At 38.4% G+C, this 26,680-nt stretch overlaps 1 protein-coding gene across 2 annotated transcripts in view; it reads right to left on the minus strand.

Moving 5' to 3' along the window:
* ZBTB41 (zinc finger and BTB domain containing 41) overlaps positions 1-26,680 on the minus strand; it is a 50,791-nt gene that overhangs the window by 23,579 nt on the left and 532 nt on the right. For both annotated transcript variants that reach the window (XM_082616093.1, XM_082616092.1), the window contains exons 2-6: positions 25,267-26,506; positions 16,554-16,761; positions 15,761-15,830; positions 4,717-4,864; positions 2,478-2,607 (exon numbers count right to left, since the gene is read on the minus strand). In XM_082616093.1, coding sequence (XP_082472219.1) covers positions 2,478-2,607; positions 4,717-4,864; positions 15,761-15,830; positions 16,554-16,761; positions 25,267-26,389 — 1,679 coding nt within the window. In that variant the 5' untranslated portion in view covers positions 26,390-26,506. The remainder of the gene's footprint in view (positions 1-2,477; positions 2,608-4,716; positions 4,865-15,760; positions 15,831-16,553; positions 16,762-25,266; positions 26,507-26,680) is intronic.

Here is a 26,680-nt window from a genome sequence, read left to right on the forward strand (position 1 = left end):
AGCAAGCACAAACCTAACAATATGGCCACTACTGGATAAAGGGCCCACAAGGTAATAGCAGCAGGGTCTCCGTGTCGGCCTGGCTGCTCAGCTTCCCTGAGTGTTGGCACCAGCCCTTTCCAGCCTGTCAGCAGTAAAGTCACGACCAAATACTGCAAAGCACAGGGTTCATTCCAACCAGAGCATCTGGCTGGCTGGAGGGGACCTGGTACTGGAATCTGGCAGAGACACGGTCAAAGTGAGTAGGCTGCTGTGTATATTTGGCTTCTAGGCGTACCATGACCTACGTCTAGTTCTCATGGACAGATCACAAAAGAACATTTCTGTGAAATGAAATGAGTAATCTCAGTTAAGTCAAGCAGCCAGGCATAAAGACAACAGCAGGAGCCTCTTAAGCATACAGGTACTATACAGCCAGCAGAATACAGATGAAAATTTGGGTCAGCGAGGGGGACGTGGGGAGTTGCTGTTCATGGGTATGAGGTTTCACTTACACAAGATGAGTAAGTTCTAGAGACCCAGTGTACAGCACGGCGCCTGTGGTTATCCACACCACATTGGACACCCAAACATGTACTAAGAGGGTAGATCGCGTGTTAACTGTTCTTACCACAGTGAAACAATAAAGCCTTGGGGTCAGACCTACTCCAGCGTTCTGTCCGCCAGTTAACAGAGGAAACATGTCAGCAGGGATCTTAGCACTGACTACCCTCAACATGTCATGGGTCACAGCCACTACGAGTGTGGACTCAGTACCCATCACATAATCACATGTGACATCCTGGGATCTTCTTTCACCATCCTGCACATGTGACATCCTGCGATCTTCAATCACCAGCCTCCCGTGAACTCCCTTTGCCTCTTTACCGTATTAAAATTCCTATTTCCTGTTGCCCTGGTCTTCCTCTTCATCGGTTTACTTTCTCATTCTGGTGAAGCACACCTTCTAGGGGCTTCATGAGAAAGATTACAGTGAAAGCTAAGTTTTTGACATCCTGAAGAGTATCTTTATTATCCTCAGACTTGTTGACAGTTTGATTAAGAACAGAATTCGAGGTTGGGATTTATTTTTTTTCCAAATTTTGAAGGTACAATTGCACCACCTTACTTCCAGTGTTGCTGCTCATAGAGAAGTCCGAGTAACTCTCGTTCTTAATTCCATGTATGTGACTTTCTCCCTAGAAAAAACAGAAGCACAGACAGGCTTCTCTTTGTCCCCAGTGTTCTGAAACATCATAGTGCTGCACCTTGGAGTAGGTTTATTTTCATCTAATGTCCTAAGCATTTAATGGGTCATTTCTGTCTGGCAACTCATGTCTTTCAGTTCTGGGAAATCATCTTGAACTATTTCAGTGATGATTTTATTCCTTCCATTTTCTGTGTTCTTTCCTTCTGGACCTCTTGCCTGGTTTCCAAATGTTCTAATCTTTACTTTTCAATTCTGTATTTTTTTGCTCTACTTCTTTGGAGATCCCTTAACTTTGTCCTGCAATCCATCTGTTAAGGTCTTTACTTTGTGGATCATGCTTTGAATTTCTGGGAGTTCTGATTTGTCACGTCAGTGACTCATTTGTATAACATCCTGTTCTTGTTTAATGGATTCTATATCTTCAACTGAGGATACTAGTAATTGTTTACTTCTTTTTTTGCAAGTTTTCTTCTTCCTGCATATATGTTTCCTTCAAGTTTTTGTTTCGTTTTGTTTGTGTTGGAATAAATCTCCCATGTTAAAGGTTCTCCTTCTGTGTCTTGTAATTCTTCACTATCTGCTCATGATTAAGTGTGATAGGCTAAACACAGCTGGGATGATCAAGGAGCATGGGTAGGTCTTGATGACTCTGTGTTTCACTGTAGGTGGTCTGGGTGTATTATTTACCAGGGAATGTATTTGTCCTTTGGTTGCTCATGTTTTCAAGGAATTGTTTTCTAATCTACTGTCTGAAGGGTAAAATCTAAAAGCCAAGATGTCCAGCAGCAACAGCCTGTGTGGGTGACGGAAGAGAAGCCAATGATCTAACTTAACTTCTAGAGCAGTTCTGACTCTAGTGCTCCTTACTCCGCCTGTCCTTCCCCCTAGTTCCAGAGGTATCTGAGACTGCCAGTTCCCATACCTTTTGTGGATTCTGGGAGGTAAGCTAGGTTCTCAATTTCTCCATTGCCACTTCGGGATTTGTCTTCCTCAGATCTGCTAAGTCAGTTACCACTGATACATCTGCTTTCTAGCTTCCAAACCTGTGTTGCTGTTGTCATTTTTCTGTCTCACTGTCTTTGTAGCTTATGTCTTTAAAATAAATAACTGAATGAATAAACAACCTTCTATAACATATTACATAATTTCTTTTATCCTTAAATTTCAAATTAAAGCATAATTCAAGTATCTTGTGTCTTGTGTTACCCTAATCCTTATAAAATACATTCATTAATTATTTCTACATAACAGTACCAGGATGTTTCTGGGTATTCAGATAATTCCTCACCTTTCTCGTACTGATTTCCCACAGATAAAGCAAGTCCATTTTCTCTTTCCACCATGGGTACACTCTATATGGCGTTTCAAATTTCCAGTGTCGTTAAACTGGCGACCGCATATATCACATGGAAAAGGACCTAAAAAGGAAAAAATAGTGTGCATCTAAACTTTAAGAATAGATACTAAGTTAAATTTCATATGTATGTTATAAATTCATACCTAACACTACTATTGCATATATCATAACACAATCAATTATTTTTTACACAATTATTATTTTTTACACAATCAATTATTTATTTATAGTTTTCTCTTCCCTTCTAGAGTATTTATCGTATTCCCAGCAGACAGGTTACAATCATCTCTATATTCCTAAAGCTGAGTATGGCACCAGGAATCTAATATAACAAAAGCTGAATAAACTAATGAGTTTATTATAAACTGAAACAGCCAGTTCCTAGTTTGAAATCAGACTGGGTCAAACTAAAAAATGTTACATACCAAATTTCTGGGGAAAGGAGGTAATGAGAAGCTTTAAAGAACCAACAGAACACTAAGAGAGCTCATGGTTTGGAAAGGCACTGCTGCTCCTTAGAGCCAAAAGATCTTAATGACACTGCCTCTACCGAAAAGACTGTGGCACATTTCTATTTAGTCGTACAAAATTAAATACAAATTTCTTACAATAATATTGACCTTAGCTGGATTCAAAATTTCACCATGATTTTACCAAATAACTGGAGAGAAGACAGAGTTCTACTGAAGGGCAAACTGAAAGGATGACAAAGGATGTGTGAAAAAGAAGTATAACTCAGCTTGCTTCCCCCCTCCACCCCGCCCCGATATCTGTGGATTCAACTAACTCCAGATAGAAAATAATTGAAAAAAAATTCCAGAAAGTTCCAAAAAGCAAAACTTGAATTTGCCAGGCACTGGCAACCATTTACATAGCATTTATATTGTATTTACAGTTATTTAAATAGTATTTACATTGTATTAGGTATTATAAGTAATCTAAAGATGATTTAAAGTATACAGGAGGATGTGCACAGGTTATATATAAATGCTACACCATTTTATACAAGGGACTGGGGCATCCTTGGATTTGGGTATCTGGAGAGGTCCTGGAACCAACCCCCATGGATACTGAGGGGCAACTGTATTCCTCATTGTGCAACAGAGCCTTGAAAATATCTGAAGATGGCTGTTCTGTCTCCCTTTCCCAAACAAAATATTTCAAGGTCCTTCAAAAGTTTTTCAGATGACATGATTTTAAAGCCCTATGTTGCCGTAATTACCCACCTCTAGAATATATGTCAATATATGGATATGTGGTATCCATAAATGAATGCAATATTCCAGATCAATTTAAAATCAGCCAGATGATTACCTTCCTAATTCTGAACAATACATTTTTATTAATGTATTGTTAAAACTACAGTTGTTTTTCTCAGTCATATGACGTTATTGGTTCAGACTGTGCCTCTGCTATTAATAAGCCCATCTGAAAAGTGAGGCATTTGGATTCTGTACTATTTTACAGCTCTGCAACTCCCAATGATTAAAAAAAGTCAGATCATTCCCATGTGTACAACTTTGTCTTTATTCTTAATTAATTTTAACTTATTTTAACTTTTTTTTTTACAGCAGAGAGTTTTTCTTTTTACTTCTTTATTTTCTGCTGTATCAACTACCCCTGCCTGCTTTATGTCATGTAGCATATTGATAAAGCATGAAATATATTATTTTTATCCAAGTTGTCAATAAAAACATTGAATAGGATAGGGAAAAGGCTACTTGAAAGATAATAATTCATTATTGGGATTAACTGTCATAAATGTACCTAACTGTACTACCATCTGGAACACAAGTCTCAACCTTGGCCATAAGCGTGAGGGAGAGAATTCATCAAACACAATACTGAATTTCAAGTATACTAAGTTTACTACACTCTCTGAAAAACGAGTTTTTTTCCAAGGCAAAAATGCCTACCCCCAGTCACTCACAAACCTATCCAACAATCAACTATAAATAAATGGAGTTATGACCACGAACACATCTGTCACCAGAAAAGAAAACAAAACAAACCCCATATTTACTCATCTCCAAGAACGGCAGCAAATCCAGTACCCCTCCCCACGTACACAACCTTCTTCTCCTCAGTGATTCAACAGCAGCAGCCTCCTCCAGCATGACGTGACCACCAACAGTTGCTATGCTGCTCCTAGGAAAATTAATCTGCTTACCCAGATGGAACTTTTCTTGATGCTTTAACCGTGCAAATCGTGATTTAAAATGTTCTTCACAATAGGTACACTTAAAAGGTTTATCTTGAGAATGGAGAATCATATGTTCCTCCAAGTGTGGTCTTCGAGTAAAAGATTTCTTACAAATCTAATAGAAAATGCACATAAAATGTAAGGGAACCTGAATTTAAAATAAAAATACAAAGCTCATGATGAGAAATAAACACATATATTCAAGTAGCTAAAGAGAAATTTCTCCTAAAAGAAAAAACTTACCAGAAGTATAATCAACTATTGTGCAGAAAAAATACCTTGAAGGAATTACAGTAAGAATTTATTTTAAATTAGTACTAAAGTTAGCTAAATTTCAACACCTTACATTTCTAATAGGCTAATTCCTAAGATCAGACAGTAATCCTACTATCTTAATCCTGGTCAACATTTCTAAATCCATTAAATTTATATTTTAAATCAATTATATGTTATGAATAAAGGTTTTATCATGCTTGCCATATATTTGATTAGGAATAGGAGTAAGAAACGTCAGAAAAATTACTTCAAAAAGTTTATCTCTTGAGGTGGTCAGAAAGAATAGACGCAACATTTTAAAGAAATTTGGCAGACATCAGATTTAGAAAAGGGGAGGAGGAACTGCTGTAACAATATAGCATGTCCTATACACCAAGCATAACAACCACCACAATACAGCATGTACTATACACCAGGTATAACAACACAGCATGTACTATACACTAGGTATAACAACACAGCATATACTATATGCCAGGTATGTAACAACATAGCATGTACTATACACCAGGTATAACAACACAGTATGTACTATACGCCAGGTATAACACGGTGTGTACTATACACCAGGTATAACACAACGTGTACTATACACCAGGTATAACACAGCGTGTACTATACACCAGGTATAACAACACAGTGTGTACTATACACCAGGTATAACACAACGTGTACTATACTCCAGGTATAACACGGCGTGTACTATACACCAGGTATAACACCACAGTGTGTACTATACTCCAGGTATAACACAGCGTGTACTATACACCAGGTATAACACAGCGTGTACTATACACCAGGTATAACACAGCGTGTACTATACACCAGGTATAACACAACGTGTACTATACACCAGGTATAACACGGCGTGTACTATACACCAGGTATAACACGGCGTGTACTATACACCAGGTATAACAACAGTGTACTATACACCAGGTATAACACAACGTGTACTATACTCCAGGTATAACACAGCGTGTACTATACACCAGGTATAACACGGCGTGTACTATACACCAGGTATAACACGGCGTGTACTATACACCAGGTATAACAACACAGTGTGTACTATACACCAGGTATAACACAACGTGTACTATACTCCAGGTATAACACGGCGTGTACTATACACCAGGTATAACACAGCGTGTACTATACACCAGGTATAACAACACAGTGTGTACTATACACCAGGTATAACACAACGTGTACTATACTCCAGGTATAACACGGCGTGTACTATACACCAGGTATAACACGGCGTGTACTATACACCAGGTATAACACGGCGTGTACTATACACCAGGTATAACACAACGTGTACTATACACCAGGTATAACACAGCGTGTACTATACACCAGGTATAACACAGCGTGTACTATACACCAGGTATAACACAACGTGTACTATACACCAGGTATAACACGGCGTGTACTATACACCAGGTATAACACGGCGTGTACTATACACCAGGTATAACAACACAGTGTGTACTATACACCAGGTATAACACAACGTGTACTATACTCCAGGTATAACACAGCGTGTACTATACACCAGGTATAACACAGCGTGTACTATACACCAGGTATAACACAGCGTGTACTATACACCAGGTATAACACGGCGTGTACTATACACCAGGTATAACACGGCGTGTACTATACACCAGGTATAACACCACAGTGTGTACTATACTCCAGGTATAACACAGCGTGTACTATACACCAGGTATAACACAGCGTGTACTATACACCAGGTATAACACAGCGTGTACTATACACCAGGTATAACACCACAGTGTGTACTATACGCCAGGTATAACATGGTGTGTACTATACACCAGGTATAACACAACGTGTACTATACGCCAGGTATAACACGGCGTGTACTATACACCAGGTATAACACGGCGTGCACTATACACCAGGTATAACACCACAGTGTGTACTATACTCCAGGTATAACACAGCGTGTACTATACACCAGGTATAACACAGCGTGTACTATACACCAGGTATAACACCACAGTGTGTACTATACACCAGGTATAACACAGCGTGTACTATACACCAGGTATAACACAACGTGTACTATACGCCAGGTATAACACGGTGTGTACTATACACCAGGTATAACACGGCGTGCACTATACACCAGGTATAACACCACAGTGTGTACTATACTCCATGTATAACACGGCGTGTACTATACTCCAGGTATAACACAGCATGTACTATACACCAGGTATAACACGGCGTGTACTATACGCCAGGTATAACACGGTGTGCACTATACGCCAGGTATAACACAGCGTGTACTATACGCCAGGTATAACACAGCGTGTACTATACTCCAGGTATAACACAGCGTGTACTATACACCAGGTATAACAACACAGTGTGTACTATACTCCAGGTATAACACGGCGTGTACTATACACCAGGTATAACACTGCGTGTACTATACACCAGGTATAACACGGCGTGTACTATACTCCAGGTATAACACGGCGTGTACTATACACCAGGTATAACACGGCGTGTACTATACACCAGGTATAACACGGCGTGTACTATACACCAGGTATAACACAGCGTGTACTATACACCAGGTATAACACAACGTGTACTATACACCAGGTATAACACGGCGTGTACTATACACCAGGTATAACACGGCGTGTACTATACACCAGGTATAACAACACAGTGTGTACTATACACCAGGTATAACACAGCGTGTACTATACTCCAGGTATAACACAGCGTGTACTATACACCAGGTATAACACAGCGTGTACTATACACCAGGTATAACACCACAGTGTGTACTATACGCCAGGTATAACATGGTGTGTACTATACACCAGGTATAACACAACGTGTACTATACGCCAGGTATAACACGGCATGCACTATACACCAGGTATAACACCACAGTGTGTACTATACTCCAGGTATAACACAGCGTGTACTATACACCAGGTATAACACAGCGTGTACTATACACCAGGTATAACACCACAGTGTGTACTATACACCAGGTATAACACGGCGTGTACTATACGCCAGGTATAACACGGTGTGCACTATACACCAGGTATAACACAGCGTGTACTATACGCCAGGTATAACACAGTGTGTACTATACTCCAGGTATAACACAGCGTGTACTATACACCAGGTATCACAACACAGCGTGTACTATACTCCAGGTATAACACGGCGTGTACTATACACCAGGTATAACACTGCGTGTACTATACACCAGGTATAACACGGCGTGTACTATACTCCAGGTATAACACGGCGTGTACTATACACCAGGTATAACACGGCGTGTACTATACACCAGGTATAACACAGCGTGTACTATACACCAGGTATAACACAACGTGTACTATACACCAGGTATAACACGGCGTGTACTATACACCAGGTATAACACGGCGTGTACTATACACCAGGTATAACAACACAGTGTGTACTATACACCAGGTATAACACAACGTGTACTATACTCCAGGTATAACACAGCGTGTACTATACACCAGGTATAACACGGCGTGTACTATACACCAGGTATAACACAGCGTGTACTATACACCAGGTATAACACCACAGTGTGTACTATACGCCAGGTATAACATGGTGTGTACTATACACCAGGTATAACACAACGTGTACTATACGCCAGGTATAACACGGCGTGCACTATACACCAGGAATAACACCACAGTGTGTACTATACTCCAGGTATAACACAGCGTGTACTATACACCAGGTATAACACAGCGTGTACTATACACCAGGTATAACACCACAGTGTGTACTATACACCAGGTATAACACAGCGTGTACTATACGCCAGGTATAACACAACGTGTACTATACGCCAGGTATAACACGGCGTGTACTATACACCAGGTATAACACGGCGTGCACTATACACCAGGTATAACACCACAGTGTGTACTATACTCCAGGTATAACACGGCGTGTACTATACTCCAGGTATAACACAGCATGTACTATACACCAGGTATAACACGGCGTGTACTATACGCCAGGTATAACACGGTGTGCACTATACACCAGGTATAACACAGCGTGTACTATACGCCAGGTATAACACAGCGTGTACTATACTCCAGGTATAACACAGCGTGTACTATACACCAGGTATAACAACACAGTGTGTACTATACTCCAGGTATAACACGGCGTGTACTATACACCAGGTATAACACTGCGTGTACTATACACCAGGTATAACACGGCGTGTACTATACTCCAGGTATAACACGGCGTGTACTATACACCAGGTATAACACAACGTGTACTATACACCAGGTATAACACGGCGTGTACTATACACCAGGTATAACACGGCGTGTACTATACACCAGGTATAACACAACGTGTACTATACACCAGGTATAACACAGCGTGTACTATACACCAGGTATAACACGGCGTGTACTATACACCAGGTATAACACCACAGTGTGTACTATACACCAGGTATAACACAACGTGTACTATACTCCAGGTATAACACAGCGTGTACTATACACCAGGTATAACACAGCGTGTACTATACACCAGGTATAACACAGCGTGTACTATACACCAGGTATAACACCACAGTGTGTACTATACTCCAGGTATAACACAGCGTGTACTATACACCAGGTATAACACAGCGTGTACTATACACCAGGTATAATACAGCGTGTACTATACACCAGGTATAACACCACAGTGTGTACTATACGCCAGGTATAACATGGTGTGTACTATACACCAGGTATAACACAACGTGTACTATACGCCAGGTATAACACGGCGTGTACTATACACCAGGTATAACACGGCGTGCACTATACACCAGGTATAACACCACAGTGTGTACTATACTCCAGGTATAACACAGCGTGTACTATACACCAGGTATAACACAGCGTGTACTATACACCAGGTATAACACCACAGTGTGTACTATACGCCAGGTATAACACAGCGTGTACTATACACCAGGTATAACACAACGTGTACTATACGCCAGGTATAACACGGTGTGTACTATACACCAGGTATAACACGGCGTGCACTATACACCAGGTATAACACCACAGTGTGTACTATACTCCAGGTATAACACGGCGTGTACTATACTCCAGGTATAACACAGCATGTACTATACGCCAGGTATAACACGGCGTGTACTATACGCCAGGTATAACACGGCGTGCACTATACGCCAGGTATAACACGGCGTGTACTATACGCCAGGTATAACACGGCGTGTACTATACTCCAGGTATAACACAGCGTGTACTATACACCAGGTATAACAACACAGTGTGTACTATACTCCAGGTATAACACGGCGTGTACTATACGCCAGGTATAACACGGCGTGTACTATACGCCAGGTATAACACGGCGTGTACTATACTCCAGGTATAACACGGCGTGTACTATACGCCAGGTATAACACGGCGTGTACTATACGCCAGGTATAACACCACAGTGTGTACTATACTCCAGGTATAACACGGCGTGTACTATACTCCAGGTATAACACGGCGTGTACTATACGCCAGGTATAACACGGCGTGTACTATACACCAGGTATAACACGGCGTGTACTATACGCCAGGTATAACACGGCGTGTACTATACACCAGGTATAACACCACAGTGTGTACTATACTCCAGGTATAACACGGCGTGTACTATACTCCAGGTATAACACGGCGTGTACTATACACCAGGTATAACACAGAGTGTACTATACTCCAGGTATAACACGGCGTGCACTATACACCAGGTATAACACCACAGTGTGTACTATACACCAGGTATAACACAGCGTGTACTATACGCCAGGTATAACACGGCGTGTACTATACACCAGGTATAACACCACAGTGTGTACTATACTCCAGGTATAACACGGCGTGTACTATACTCCAGGTATAACACGGCGTGTACTATACACCAGGTATAACACAGCGTGTACTATACACCAGGTATAACACCACAGCGTGTACTATACACCAGGTATAACACGGCGTGTCCTATACACCAGGTATAACAACACAGTGTGTACTATACACCAGGTATAACACAGCGTGTACTATACTCCAGGTATAACACGGCGTGCACTATACACCAGGTATAACACGGTGTGTACTATACACCAGGTATAACACAGCGTGTACTATACTCCAGGTATAACACAGCGTGTACTATACTCCAGGTATAACACGGCGTGTACTATACTCCAGGTATAACACGGCGTGTACTATACACCAGGTATAACACAGAGTGTACTATACACCAGGTATAACACGGCGTGTACTATACACCAGGTATAACAACACAGCGTGTACTATACACCAGGTATAACACAGAGTGTACTATACACCAGGTATAACACGGCGTGTACTATACACCAGGTATAACAACACAGTGTGTACTATACTCCAGGTATAACACAGCGTGTACTATACTCCAGGTATAACACAGCGTGTACTATACACCAGGTATAACACAGCGTGCACTATACTCCAGGTATAACAACACAGCGTGTATTATACTCCAGGTATAACACGGCGTGTACTATACACCAGGTATAACACAGCGTGTACTATACTCCAGGTATAACACGGCGTGTACTATACACCAGGTATAACACAGAGTGTACTATACACCAGGTATAACACGGCGTGTACTATACACCAGGTATAACAACACAGCGTGTACTATACTCCAGGTATAACAACACAGCGTGTACTATACTCCAGGTATAACACAGCGTGTACTATACACCAGGTATAACACAGTGTGTACTATACTCCAGGTATAACACGGCGTGCACTATACTCCAGGTATAACACGGCGTGTACTATACACCAGGTATAACACGGCGTGTACTATACACCAGGTATAACACAGCGTGCACTATACTCCAGGTATAACAACACAGCGTGTACTATACACCAGGTATAACACAGCGTGTACTATACACCAGGTATAACACAGCGTGCACTATACTCCAGGTATAACAACACAGCGTGTACTATACTCCAGGTATAACACAGCGTGTACTATACTCCAGGTATAACACGGCGTGCACTATACTCCAGGTATAACAACACAGCGTGTACTATACACCAGGTATAACACAGCGTGTACTATACTCCAGGTATAACACAGCGTGTACTATACTCCAGGTATAACACGGCGTGCACTATACTCCAGGTATAACAACACAGCGTGTACTATACACCAGGTATAACACAGCGTGTACTATACACCAGGTATAACACAGCGTGCACTATACTCCAGGTATAACAACACAGTGTGTACTATACTCCAGGTATAACACGGCGTGTACTATACTCCAGGTATAACACAGCGTGTACTATACTCCAGGTATAACACGGCGTGCACTATACTCCAGGTATAACAACACAGCGTGTACTATACACCAGGTATAACACGGCGTGTACTATACACCAGGTATAACAACACAGCGTGTACTATACTCCAGGTATAACAACACAGCGTGTACTATACTCCAGGTATAACACGGCGTGTACTATACACCAGGTATAACACAGTGTGTACTATACTCCAGGTATAACACGGCGTGCACTATACTCCAGGTATAACACGGCGTGTACTATACACCAGGTATAACACGGCGTGTACTATACACCAGGTATAACACAGCGTGCACTATACTCCAGGTATAACAACACAGCGTGTACTATACACCAGGTATAACACAGCGTGTACTATACACCAGGTATAACACAGCGTGCACTATACTCCAGGTATAACAACACAGCGTGTACTATACTCCAGGTATAACACAGCGTGTACTATACTCCAGGTATAACACGGCGTGCACTATACTCCAGGTATAACAACACAGCGTGTACTATACACCAGGTATAACACAGCGTGTACTATACTCCAGGTATAACACAGCGTGTACTATACTCCAGGTATAACACGGCGTGCACTATACTCCAGGTATAACAACACAGCGTGTACTATACACCAGGTATAACACAGCGTGTACTATACACCAGGTATAACACAGCGTGCACTATACTCCAGGTATAACAACACAGTGTGTACTATACTCCAGGTATAACACGGCGTGTACTATACTCCAGGTATAACACAGCGTGTACTATACTCCAGGTATAACACAGCGTGCACTATACTCCAGGTATAACAACACAGCGTGTATTATACTCCAGGTACAACCACAGCACAGCATGTACTATATACCAGGCACAATGCTAAGTAATTCATGGATTATTTTACTTAATTCTCACAATAAACCTAAGAGGTAGATACAATTGTTATCATTTTGCAGCTGAGGATGATGAAACTTAGTAAGGAGAAGAAACCATCTTATAAAGATCCAAATAATTAATAATTAACTTCATTTCCTAGAAGCTGAAATCAGAGAAATGGTGAGAATCTTGTCGTGTATTGGGTTGGCCAAAAGGTTCGTTTGGTTTTTTCCGTAAGATGGCTCTAGTAGCACTTAGTTGTCTTTAACTTCATTCAAAACAATTTTGTTAGATTGTATTGTGACAGCTGTCATATCAGTGTGCATTTTTTTAGAAAAGTATCAAAATTGGTGAATTTTTGTGTGGCCATTTTAATATTGAAGATGGAAGAAAAAAAGTAACATTTTCGGCATATTACGCTTTGTTATTTCAAGAAAGGTAAAAACACAGCTGAAACGCAAAGATTTGTGCAGTGTATGGAGAAGGTGTTGTGACTGATCAAACGTGTCAAAAGTGGTCTGTGAAGTTTCGTGCTGGAGATTTCTCGCTGGACGATGCTCCACTTTGGGGTAGACCAGTTGAAGTTGATAGCGATCAAATCAAGACATTCACTAGAACAATCAATGTTATTCCACGTGGGAGATAGCCGACATACTCAAAATATCCAAATCAAAAGCTGAAAATCATTTGCACCAGCTTGGTCATGCTAATTGCTTTGATGTTTGGGTTCCACATAAGTTTAGCGAAAAAAACCTTCGACCGTATTTCCGCATACGATTCTCTACTTAAACATAACGAAAACGTTCCGTTTTTAAAACAAATTGTGATGGGCGATGAAAAGTGGATACTGTGCAATAATGCGGAACAGAAGAGATCATGGGGCAAGTGAAATGAACCACCACCAACCACACCAAAGGCCAGTCTTCATCCAAAGAAGGTGATGTTGGGTATATGGTGGGTTTAGAAAGGAGTCCTCTATTATGAGCTCCTTCTGGAAAACCAAACAGTTCCAAGTAGAGCTCCCAGACCAACTAAAAGCAGCACTTGATGAAAAGCATACAGACTTAGTCAGCAGAAAACACATAATCTTCCATCAGGATACCACAAGACCGCATGTTTCTTTGGTGACCAGGCAAAAAACTGTTAGAGCTTGGCTGCGAAGTTCTGATTCATCTGTCGTATTCACCAGACATTGCACCTTCGGATTTCCATTTATTTCGGTCTTTACAAAACTCTTCTAATTGAAAAAATTTCAATTCCCTGGAAGACTGTAAAAGGCACCTGGAACAGTTCTTTGCTTAAAAAGATAAAAAGTTTTGGGAAGATGGAATTATGAAGTTGCCTGAAAAATGGCAGAAGGTAGTGGAACAAAACAATGGATACGTTGTTCAATAAAGTTCTTGGTGAAAATGAAAAATGCATCTTTTATTTTTATTTAAAAACTGAAGGAACTTTTTGGCCAACCCAATATATAAGTTGAAGCCTAGGAGTAAACAAAATGATATCTGATTACTCCTTTAAACAATATTTACCTAAATAATGAAAAAGTACTTTAGGGGGTGTGGTAGAATAAGAATATGTACAAATTCTTTGCTACTCCTATCATTGTAAAATAGGGATTAATTCCACTCCCCTTAAATCTTCCCTGGCTGTAGTGCCTTGTGTGACCAACAGAACGTGTTAGAAGCAGTGCTCTGAGACTTCCGAGGTGAGGCCATAAGAAGCCTGAGAGCGTTTATCTCGGCTTCCTGGAACACACACTCACTCCTGGGGCCCAGCTGCCGTGCCAGAAGGAAGTTCAAGTAGCCCCAGGAAGAGCTAGCTCTCCTTGCTGAGCTTCTAGCTGTCGACCAACACCAGGTTTCCAGCCATGTGAGTGAGGCACTTTGGAAGCAGCCCCAAACCAGACCAGATAGACAGACCATCCATCAGCTGAAAACAACTGAGTGACTTCAGCTGACACCATGTAGAACAGAAGAATTGCCTAGCAAAATTCTGTCCCCATTTATATTACTGACCCCAAAAATGATGAGATACAATGAAATGGTAATTCAAGGCCACTAAGTTTTGAGGTGGTTTGATATATAGCAACAGACAACCAGAAATGGAGGGAAAATTCTAACATTTTATATTCTGTACAACAGTAACATCACAGTTTCAGACAACTATAAAAACATGGTATAGTGATTACAATAAAAATAAAAACTAGGATTTCTATTTTTCAGGTCCATCATTTAAAAACTCATACCAGGCTTAATTTACAAAAATATTAGGATAACATTGTATAAAAGAGAGATTCTAAAAGTGATATAAGCTAAGTTTATATTACTTTAAAATTTAATTACTTTCCCAAAAGGTCACACTACATTTAATTTAGTTTTCTACTACGAATTAAAATCTCTTACATCACATTTCCAACTTTCACTCTTAGTCTTCTTAATGGAAATAAATTCTTGTGCATTTTCAGGATGAAATCTATAAGAAAAAAATTAAAAGGCTGTCAGGAAAAGATTATATTAGTTAAGCCAATATTCTATCTGATATGTTGACAGTGATTACAAGAATCAGGCACTGATTCATTTCTTAAAGAGACAGGCACATTTGAGTACTTTAAGAATACAGGTATTGCTATTATTTTAATATATGAACATGTGTGCCTAAAGTTATGCAGAAATAGTCAAAGTAATCATACTTTACATATATTCAGGAACCTATCTATTCACAGATAATCTTCAATGCAATTCACTTGACTTGTTTTAGTCCATATTTCAGTAAATTTAATTTCTCAAAGTTAAATATGCAATACTATACTAAACATTCTTTCTTCCACAAATTTTCATACACTAAAGACAAAGTTGAGCATGAGGAATAAGTTTCCTACAGTTCTAAAACCATATAGGTTGAAAACATACTTGCCAAAACCCAAGACAGAAAACCCAGGATAACAAAAATTCTGTATCTTAAACTTCTATAGTATAGACTATAGTTTTTGTTTCAGTATCAAAAAACTTCATCTCAATAGCAATAGTAAAAAATATGAACTAACATTTGCTGTTCTTTTCTTAATAAATTTGTAGTCTAGAAAATGTTAAGCAATGGAAGAATTGGAGACAAGCACCCCATAGATGTTTTTAGCTCACTACATATTTAAACTAGAAGGCACACTAAAGTATATTACGGAAGCAAGATAATACTTGCCTCTTAACATGCTTGGCTAAAGTCTTCTTGCTTGCATGAAGTTTATTACAATAAGGGCACTTGTGCTCCTTCTTATGAAATTCTGTTTCATTACTGTGCTTCTTTCTGTGAACAGTTAGGTTAGACTTTGTCGAATAGCGCTGGTGACAAATATCACACTCAAAGGGCTTCTCACCTGTGTGAACACGTGTGTGGCTCTCATATTTTCCTATAAAAAGATAGAAATTAAAATTAAATTCAGTACATTTACTACATAGTGATTGAAATTTGACAGTGGAATAAAATCTCCTGATTAACAGTATATTTAGAAGCCATGAATTGAAAGGAATTTTCAGATTTGGCAAACCTTTTAAAAATATTATAAAAGTCAATATAATATGTTATGTATCATATATTTTCATCTCTCTTCACAAAGAAGGTAATCTGGAAAGGGTACTACAAATCTAGTATACTCAGCAAAATTTATACTTCACTACAGTCCATTCCTACAAGACCTCTCCAACTTATAAGACATTAAGACACAAGTAAATCACCTGTACTTGACTGCATGTTTAATACTAAGCTACTAAGGCCAATATATATGGGCAGTATCAAGGGAAGTAAGAAAAGGAAAACATGAACAGGTATAATGTACAGACATATTAATGTGAGATTTGTATTATATTCTGAATGCATATCTGAGTTCCAAACAAATGTTACAGGTATTTCCAATAGAAAGAATCAAAAAATTTTAACCCTCCTACACTGTTGGGAATGTAAATTGGTGCAGCCACTATGGAAAACAGTATGGAGGTTCCTTAAAAAAAGTAAAAATAAGAGTTACCATATGATCCAGCAATCTCACTCCTGGGCATATATCCAGAAAAGACAAAAACTAATTCAAAAAGTTTCATACACCCCAATGTTCACAGCAGCACTATTTACAACAGCCAAGACCTGGAAGCAACCTAAATGTCCACTGACAGATGAATGGATAAAGAAGATGTGGTATATATATATATATATATATATATATATATATATATGTATGTAATATCTACACATATGTAATATATATATACACAATGAAATATTACCCACTCATAAAAATAATGAAATATTGACATTTGCAGCAACATGGATGGACCTAGAGATTATCATACCAAGTGAAGTAAGCCAAAGACAAATATTATTCTCATTTATATGTGGAATCTAAAAAAATACAAATGAACTTATTTACAAACAGAAACAGACTCACAGACATAACAAATCTATCATGGAAAAGAATCTAAAAAAAAAAAAAATATATATATATATATATATATATAACTGAATAACCTTGCTGTACACTTGAAACTAATACAATATTATATAGCAACTATAGTTCAATAAAAAAATATAAAATAAAAAAAAGAAATTTTAATACAGCCTGTCCAAAGAGAAAAGTGACAATAAAAACTGAAATACAAGGATACATTTTGGCTTAAATCTTACTTATATTCCTACTTATACTAAAATTCTTTTACATCATTATTTAGAATATAAATTTCCACATTATAGAGGCAGAACAGCATCATAGGTAGGGGCACAGACCCTGGATCCAGCCACCTGGATATGAATCCCAATTCTTTAAATTGCAGGCTATGTGACCTTGGACAAGTAACCTTTCTAAGCCTCATATCTTTCTCATCTGAAAAAATAGTAATGGAATAATAGATTTACCTCAGAGGACTGTTGTAATAATACATAAATTAATACACATAAAACACTTATAACTGCGTCAAACCATTATAAGCTATCAATTAATGTTGGCCATTATTATTAACCTGTAATCAAGTTGTGAATGTGCACATCTAGTAGTAAAACAGAAATCTCAATTAAGGATACTTCCGAGTGAAAGGCAATAAAAATAAGAAAAGAATACTATCAATATGAAGAGTAATTTTCAATGAGAAGTTTAGCTTTGCTTTGTTCTGAAAAACAAAAAGTATAAATTTTTCTTCAGCCTAAAGCTAATGTGAAAGTACAGCATTTCATCCATACACTTTTAAAAAATATATAAATCATAAATATATCATGGAGATTAGATAAAACCCCAAATATTCAAAGGCCACTGAGGAAAAAAGATAATCAAAATTATTCATCTACTTAGTAAATGCATTCATCAATTTATTACATGTATCTAAATATGATTATATTTAATAAACACAGTATATTATCTAAAAATTAACTGTACTGCACTTACATAAGAATATTGAAGAAAGGGAACCAAGGTATTTTCTTTAAGGTCGGGGGAAAAATGACAATCATAAGCAAAGTAAAACAAAAGTATGATAAAAATCCAGTAGGTATTTAGGTACTGACCATATGATGATGATCTATGCAACTTTTACATACATGTAGTCAGGAAACTCAGCCAGTGTTTGGGCACCTACTAAATTAGCTGTGTGATCTTAATCAAGCCAGTAATTTAACCTCTGTCTACCTGCATTATTAACACTTCATGGGGCTGTGAGAAGTAAACAAATTAATATATACACGACACTTAAAACATCCTAGCACACAGTAAGCATTAGTAAATATTAGTCATCATCATAATCATCATCATCATCATTATTATTATTATTGTTAGGATTACTGGCCACAGGACAGGCACATAGATATATCTCAAGTATAAATATACATACACCTGGTTTATGAATATGTTATAACTGATCAAACTGGAGTTTCAGCTCTCTGAAAATACTGTAAGAACTTGACTTTGTCCCCTGGCCATTGCTAAAAACGCCTAGTATCTCCTCAGTTCGCCCTCTGCCACTGCGGGGGCATGACCACATTGATACATGTATACACACCAGAGTACCACCAGTTCCCCTGCTGTGGTCAAGGGATCAGAGCTAACATGGGGCTTGCCTGGGGGAGAGGCGTGCTTGTGTGTCCCAAGGCGAAATCTTTCCACAGACATCACAAATAACAAGTAGGCTCTCAAAAACAAGAGTTGAGCTACATTATGGCTTAGATCAGTGTTTCACAAACTAAAAATCATTAGTGTCAATAAAATCAATTCTGTGGGTTATGATTAGCACTGGGGGGAAAAAAGGAACAGAACAAAGTAGAAAATATCAGAGTGCATTCACACTAGATTCAAGCAATTATTTTGCTTCAGTGCATGTATAAGCACATATATATATGCATACATATGTATATAGCATAATAATATATGTATTTCTGACCTTGAACCATCCCCCCCAAAAAAGTTGGAAAAGCACTGATTTTTATTACTTTTTGCAGGGTATAACCAGACCAATACTGCTATAACATAATTTCTTTGGGGAAATGTTTTCTGAGTTGATTTTAATCTTCCTCTATTATAATATGGTATGCTTGTATTGGATTCCTTAATATTTGTTACACATCTACTGGATATGAGAAAAGGTACAGAATCTAAACATTATCAATATGTACTAATAACCCACAATTCTAATTTGGCAAAGGTAGGGGTCATTTTATGGAATTAAAAAAAAAAGTTTTCCTTGATTGTGAAAGTTTTCACATTTTTCATAAACTTGCTTTTTAAATTATGGAAATGAATCAAGAGTACACAGTATGATTTTAAGTGACTAAGTACAAGTGATTTTTGGAACAGGACCATTCTTACCTGGGGATTGACTGTGCCTGCTTAGCACAGACTCTCTGGACTAAAGCCTAACTTATCAACCCCCTACCGCTCAAGTCTCCTGATTTTTTACACCCAAGTGAACAGGAAGAGCAACTTAATAAAAATCTTTAATTATAAGAAAAATCTTAACCAAAACTTTTATTTTCTATGAAAATGCCTTTGCTGGAAAGATCAATTAGTAGAATTTTCCGTTTATTTGTAGTCAAGAAATTCTTGCTTGCAAATAAAAATTAAGTTATATGTAGTTGAATATTAAAGCCATCAAGTGGCAGTTAAATTAAAAAGCAAAACCACTTTTGATTGTTAAACTTCCATTTGCCTACAGATCAGTAGACTTAACAGGATTTAACCAAAAAACAAAAAGAAAAAAATAAAATCATTTTAAAATAAATTCAGCAAAGTCCAAAGAGACCAATGAAAATACATAAATTTGAATAATTCACTATAACATTTAGAACCTCTAAAGTAAAAAAACATTTTCGTTATGTTATTAATTCAAATTTAATGCACAGAGGCATTGCAGGACCTGTTATCTGCATGGATTTGAATTTCTGACCAACAGAAGAGACACAACTTCTGAGGGAACACTGAACCCCAAAGTCAGATAAATGTCCAAAGAAATCCCATGCTTAAATCAATTGGTAGGGATGTGTGGGGGTTCTCCTCAGCATAAACACAGTCAACACATATATCTGTTTCTTTTCTTATGGGGTGGGGGGAATTCAATAATAATGTATAAATCAAATGTTCACTTCAAAGTTATCAAATAGTTTCCATCAAAAAAAACCAAACCCTCAGTATTCTTTCACAGAACACTGAACTATGCCCCACCATTCTTAATCACCAACAGAAAACAAATAATATTAAGAAATTCCATCCACAGCATTTTTCTGACAGAATCCCAGTATGAATTGTGTCCCAAATCAGGACACACAAAATAAAGATATTTTCACATAACAAAACTTGACCTTGGGCTTCACTCCATATGGGTCATGCAAAATTATTATCAGATTTCCTATGGAGGTTTTACAAAGAGAAACATGACCAAATTTGCTCATTATATCTCATATGCCAAATCTTAAATTAACCTTGAATTTATTCATTGGGCATGCCCTAAGGAATATTTAACTAAAATATTTAACATTAAAGTAGAGAATTATGCTATTGTCATTACTCTTTTCTATTCAGAACCAAGCAGAATCTGTCAGGATGGTCTACACAGTCACATTTTTTTTTTAAGTTTTTAAACATTTTCTACCTCTAGAAAAGATTAAATTTAATCTAAGGAAAGATTTTAGTTCCCAGTAGGAACGACAAAAAAGATAAATTATCCAAATTTTTTCTCTCACCCCCATCTGTCATCTTCTCATCATTTTTGCCTTTTCACCAGCTAGGTTCTCGGTACAAGGGGGAAAGGTCAAAGGACTCTTATTTGCATGAGAATAGGCTGAGAGGAGGACAGCTGGGAGCCTAAGGAAAAAAAAATACAACTGGATCAGGAATCTCACTCTGAGCAACTATTAAGCACTTCAAAAAAGATAAAAGATCCAAAGTGCTGGAATCAAATTACCATACTACATTCTGTGGAGCTAATGGTTCCAGCAGAAGGTCTCAGAGCCTATTAATTCTCTCTCCTAAACCCACTCTGAGGCAGCAAGTTAAAGGCTTCCTACAAGTCCAAAGTCAGAGTCAACCTTTCACCTTAGTTCAATTAAACAAGAGCTTACTGAAAACTTATTATCTGAAATGACCTGGGGTATCATGAAGGATACTACCAAAAGTAACATACAAAACCTTCAAGCTCACAATCTAATGATATAGGGAAATAACAACCAAAATTCTAGGTGGAATCCTATGAAAGGATCAAAATCCTATGAAAGAAATGTGGGTGATATGAGGATTACTGGAAAGTAGCCCTTGAACTGTTTTATTTTAAGAATAAAGAGGACTTCTGATAGGGATGATAAAGGAGGACATCTAAGAAACACAGGTCTTCTCCATCCGCATATTCTTTTCACTCTACCCATCACCAGTCCACTGAAGCCTATATTCGGGGCACCTCTGATCTACTCCCGTCCCACATCCCGTTCCCAATGCTGCTCATCTTCCTAGTCCAAGCCTGCAACACCTCCAACTTCCTTCTCATCACTGAAGCCAGAGTATCTTTCTAAAACTCCTATGGCCGTCATTTCCTTTGTCAAAGTTTTCTCAACTTTCTATCACTTACTGGATAAAAACTCCTCTGTACTGCATACAAACCATTCAAAACTTGACCTCTGCTTACTTGCCAATCCTCACCTCTTGTTATTTTCATTATGCCTCCTTGCCCACCCCGAAATCACACTGCCCTTAGCAATTTCCAGAACACAGCTACCTTCATGTCTTTGCAGTTGTGGTCCTTCTGCCTTGTAAGTTCCTCCCTATTCTTTAGGTCTGAGCTCAAATGTTACCTGCTCCGTGAAATCTTTCCTGATTCCTATAAGCCTCTGTATTTGTCCTGATAAGATGATCTTACTGTAATATAATTGTATTTGTGCACGTACTCATTAACCTCTAAGATTCCTGAGGACAGAGAATATATCATTTCACATTTATTTGGCATAGTAGAGACACTCAAAAACTGCATTAATGATGAATAAGAGAAGCTAGCATTCCCTACACACCTAAATTTCACTCGATATTTTAAGTGATTCACAAGGACTATCCCATTTAATCCTCATAGTAACCCCCATGAGAAGGTACTATTAGCATCACCCCACTCTATCTGTGAGGAAACAAAAGTACACACACAGGTTAAGCAACTCACATAAGACCTGGATTCAAAAATGCAGGCAGGGGCTTCCCTGGTGGCGCAGTGGTTGAGAGTCCGCCTGCTGATGCAGGGGACACGGGTTCGTGCCCCGATCCCGGAAGATCCCACATGCCGCGGAGCGGCTGGGCCCGCGAGCCATGGCCGCGGGGCCTGTGTGTCCGGAGCCTGTGCTCCGCAACGGGAGAGGCCACAGCAGTGAGAGGCCCGCGTACAGCAAAAAAAAAAAAAAAAAAAAAAAAAAAAAAAAAAAAATGCAGGCAGTCTGACATCACCACAGCTCATACTTTGTAACCAATATGATAAAATCACAATCTCAATCTCTTGCTTGCTCTCTCTCTCTGTACTGGGGAAAAGCCAGCAAGCCCCAACGAAGCTAAGCAAGAGAGGGGCTCAATAAGAGGGGTATAATGTAAAATACATTCAGGAAGGAGGCTGGAAATAAGCTGACAATGTGCCCTACTGATTCCCACAATTATCTGATTATCTGAACTGAATTTGGTCAAAAAAGCTGCAAAATGCCTTCCTCTTAGTACATTAGGACCTTGACCTTGAGCACTCTCTCCCCAAATAGTGTGCACAGAACTCTACTTTCCTGGGAGTTTCCAAGGAGAACCCCAAAAGTGACTAATGGTAAAATTGTTTGAGGAAATGCCAGGTTAAGTAAAATGAACAGGTTTCTTTACTGAAGAATTGGAGAGCATTAATACAGATAGATGAGTATAGTTATCCCTGTCTTACCTGAACACAGAACCCCTTGCTCATAACGTATCTCACAGGCCTAGTTGGTGCTCGATAGGACAGTCTGAGGCCTACAATGCCATTTGCAAACTGACCCCTGCCCACACACCTCAAGTCAAATTAGGTCAAATTAAGGTGTAATACAGGAAGCATGTGCGAAGAATACAAAGTCTAAAAAAGAGAATCAACTGGAAAGATGAAATGTTGTCAGGTATCTCAATCCAAAAATGTTGCTCTCTTCTCTATATCCCTCACAGCATCTGTTCACAGCTCTTCAGGAGCATTTACCAACCTGAGTTTAACAGGCTACTCGTATCCGCACACTCTTCCAACTGACCTCCTCAAAAAAAAGTTGTTTTATTCATTTGTATAGAAACTTAAACACAGTAAAAATAGCAATAAATAATTATTAAATTGGATTGTCAAAAGCATTCTGATTTAGAGAAAAATATTCAATGGCATAATAAAAAGCAAAAAGAGGTTACCACTGCTATGCCATAGTTTATACTATCGGAATATTTTGAGAGCAAATAATTACCAATGCCTATGTAAATGCAAATGTAACCAATTTCCACCTATGCCAATAACAAGTAACTCAACACTTCAAGACACATTGGGATATATTAAACTGTATAAGTAATTTTACAAGGTCAAATTACAATTATCTCTTCTTTTTATCATTCTATGCGGTCGAATATATTTCCCAATTTCGTAACTTTGATTTATATGTAAATAGCTGAACTGCTGAAATTTAAAAGTTCACATTAGAAAATCCATATAAGACACCTCCAAAAATTATTTTACTAGCAAATATTAGATCTCTTGAAAGTAAATATTCACTGATAAATTTTTAACTTAAGGTTAGAGACATTTCCTACATATGCTTTTTTAATAAAGAAAAAGTTGATTTATTCATTATTATAATAACTCAAGAATATTATTAGGATACTTCTTTAAGTCTCTGTCTACAGAATGAAACTACATTTAGCACAGTTTTATTCCTAACTATGTATTAGACTAACCTGAAACATCCCAATTCTAAACAGTACTGGATACTGGAAAAGTAACTGTATTTATGACTCACATATTACCATGCTCAAGGGGAAATAGTATACAAATTATTAAATTATATCTAATATAACCTAATTCAATTTTCTATAATGACTCAAAAATATGTTACCTATGAAATTAAATTAGCATATAAATCAAAGCTCTACCTTCGTAATTATTGATACTCTGGAATTTTTCACACTAAATACAGGAACAAATCATCTGTCACCTACTGCCAGGACATGAGGAAGAGAAAATAAAGGGTAATATAAATACTTAATTCCTGAATCACAACAAACCTATAACAGGATAAAATATGTATCAAAAATCAATATCCTCCCTACTTAAGTTTTCTTTTTAAAAGTTACTTTCAAAGTTTAGTTTCCAACTATCACCTTTAAATTATCCATGAAAAGTAAGTTATTAGAGACAGGAAACAAGCTTTCTTTTCTTACCTATGCGGTCAAATGTCTTATCGCATTTGGGACACTGCAATATTTTTTTGTTACTGTTCTGAATGACTACAGGGGTTAATCCCTCATGAATGCTTCGGACAGCATCACCAGCCTCAGGCTCCTCTTCTGCATCATTGGGATCCTTTTCACTGTGCTCTTCAATGTCAGAGTATTCATCTGACATTTCCTCCTCTAGCTCATCCTCTTCAGCATTACATTCACTGCCGGGATCCTCAGAATCATTTCTATCTGACTTTTCCTTATCAAAACTGTCTTGATTCAAATTCTCTGACCCATCACCACTTTCTTGTTCATCATCACTTGTGTCATCAAACTTAACAGGGCACTTCCGATTCCGTTTCGATCTCCTTGCGGAAAAACTTCTCTCCAGCATTTTTAACCCATGCTTTTTCCCTAATAAAAGGGATCTATGGGTTTTCGCCAAATGATTCTCTAAAGACTTCTTATAACAAAAATGTCTACTACAGAATTTACACTGATGATTACTCGACAGTCTTCCAGTTAACTCACTTAGTGTTTCTTCTGGTGATGATTTTTCACTTAGCTCAGACTGAAAAGTGGCAACATTTTCGTTATTTAGCAGCTTAACTGCATCTATAATATCCAGGAATTTTGCAGCCTCTAAAACAAGTGGGATTTCATATTTGTACACAAAAAATTCTGATGTGTAAAGAAATTCAAGCAAATGCTGAAAAACGGAGTGCGTTACGTGATCCAGGGTGACAACATCCGTGCTTGGATTTTTGCTCAAACACGCATGAAAATAACTACTGCCAACAGCAACGACGACTTTGTGCGCACTAAATTCTTTTCCTTCTACTACGATAAGTAAGTCACAGAAAGACGGCTGCTTCTGCCTATCATCATTTAAATACTTCAGCAAGTTCTTATTGTACTGCAAAGAACTCAGAAGTTTTCTCTGATCCGGAGAGGGAGGAAGTTCCTGATAACAGCGAAGAGCTTCAGGAGCTGGTCTTTCCGTGGAATGCGTGTAGGTTACTTGCTCACACTCCACTGCAACATTTCCTTGCGAAGAATCTTTATGGTAGCCTAGATGGATCTTCTCGTCAAGATGTGAAGTAACCTTTCTCCTTTTCTTCATTGCAGTACAACGGTATCAGAACAAGAAACTTCATAAGTGTCGTGAGGGATTTATAAAGGAAAACTAGATTGTCTTGGATCACAGCTTCTGGAGGGGCGTGCCCGAGGGTTGCATGGTCTGCGAAAAGAGTTAAGAACCATGAAAAATAACTGCATGGCCAAGCCATCCTAAATCATTCGCGGCATTGCCTACAAATCCTTCCTAAACGAGAACTAAATTATGATAAAGTCACCGCTTCCACTCATTCGTGGCTGAGATTTTAGGGCGGAGAACAAGGAGGGCCGGGTTAGA

The sequence above is a fragment of the Mesoplodon mirus genome, assembly GCF_964341445.2.
Source record: "Mesoplodon mirus genome assembly, chromosome: 3".
Classification (NCBI taxonomy): domain Eukaryota; kingdom Metazoa; phylum Chordata; class Mammalia; order Artiodactyla; family Ziphiidae; genus Mesoplodon; species Mesoplodon mirus.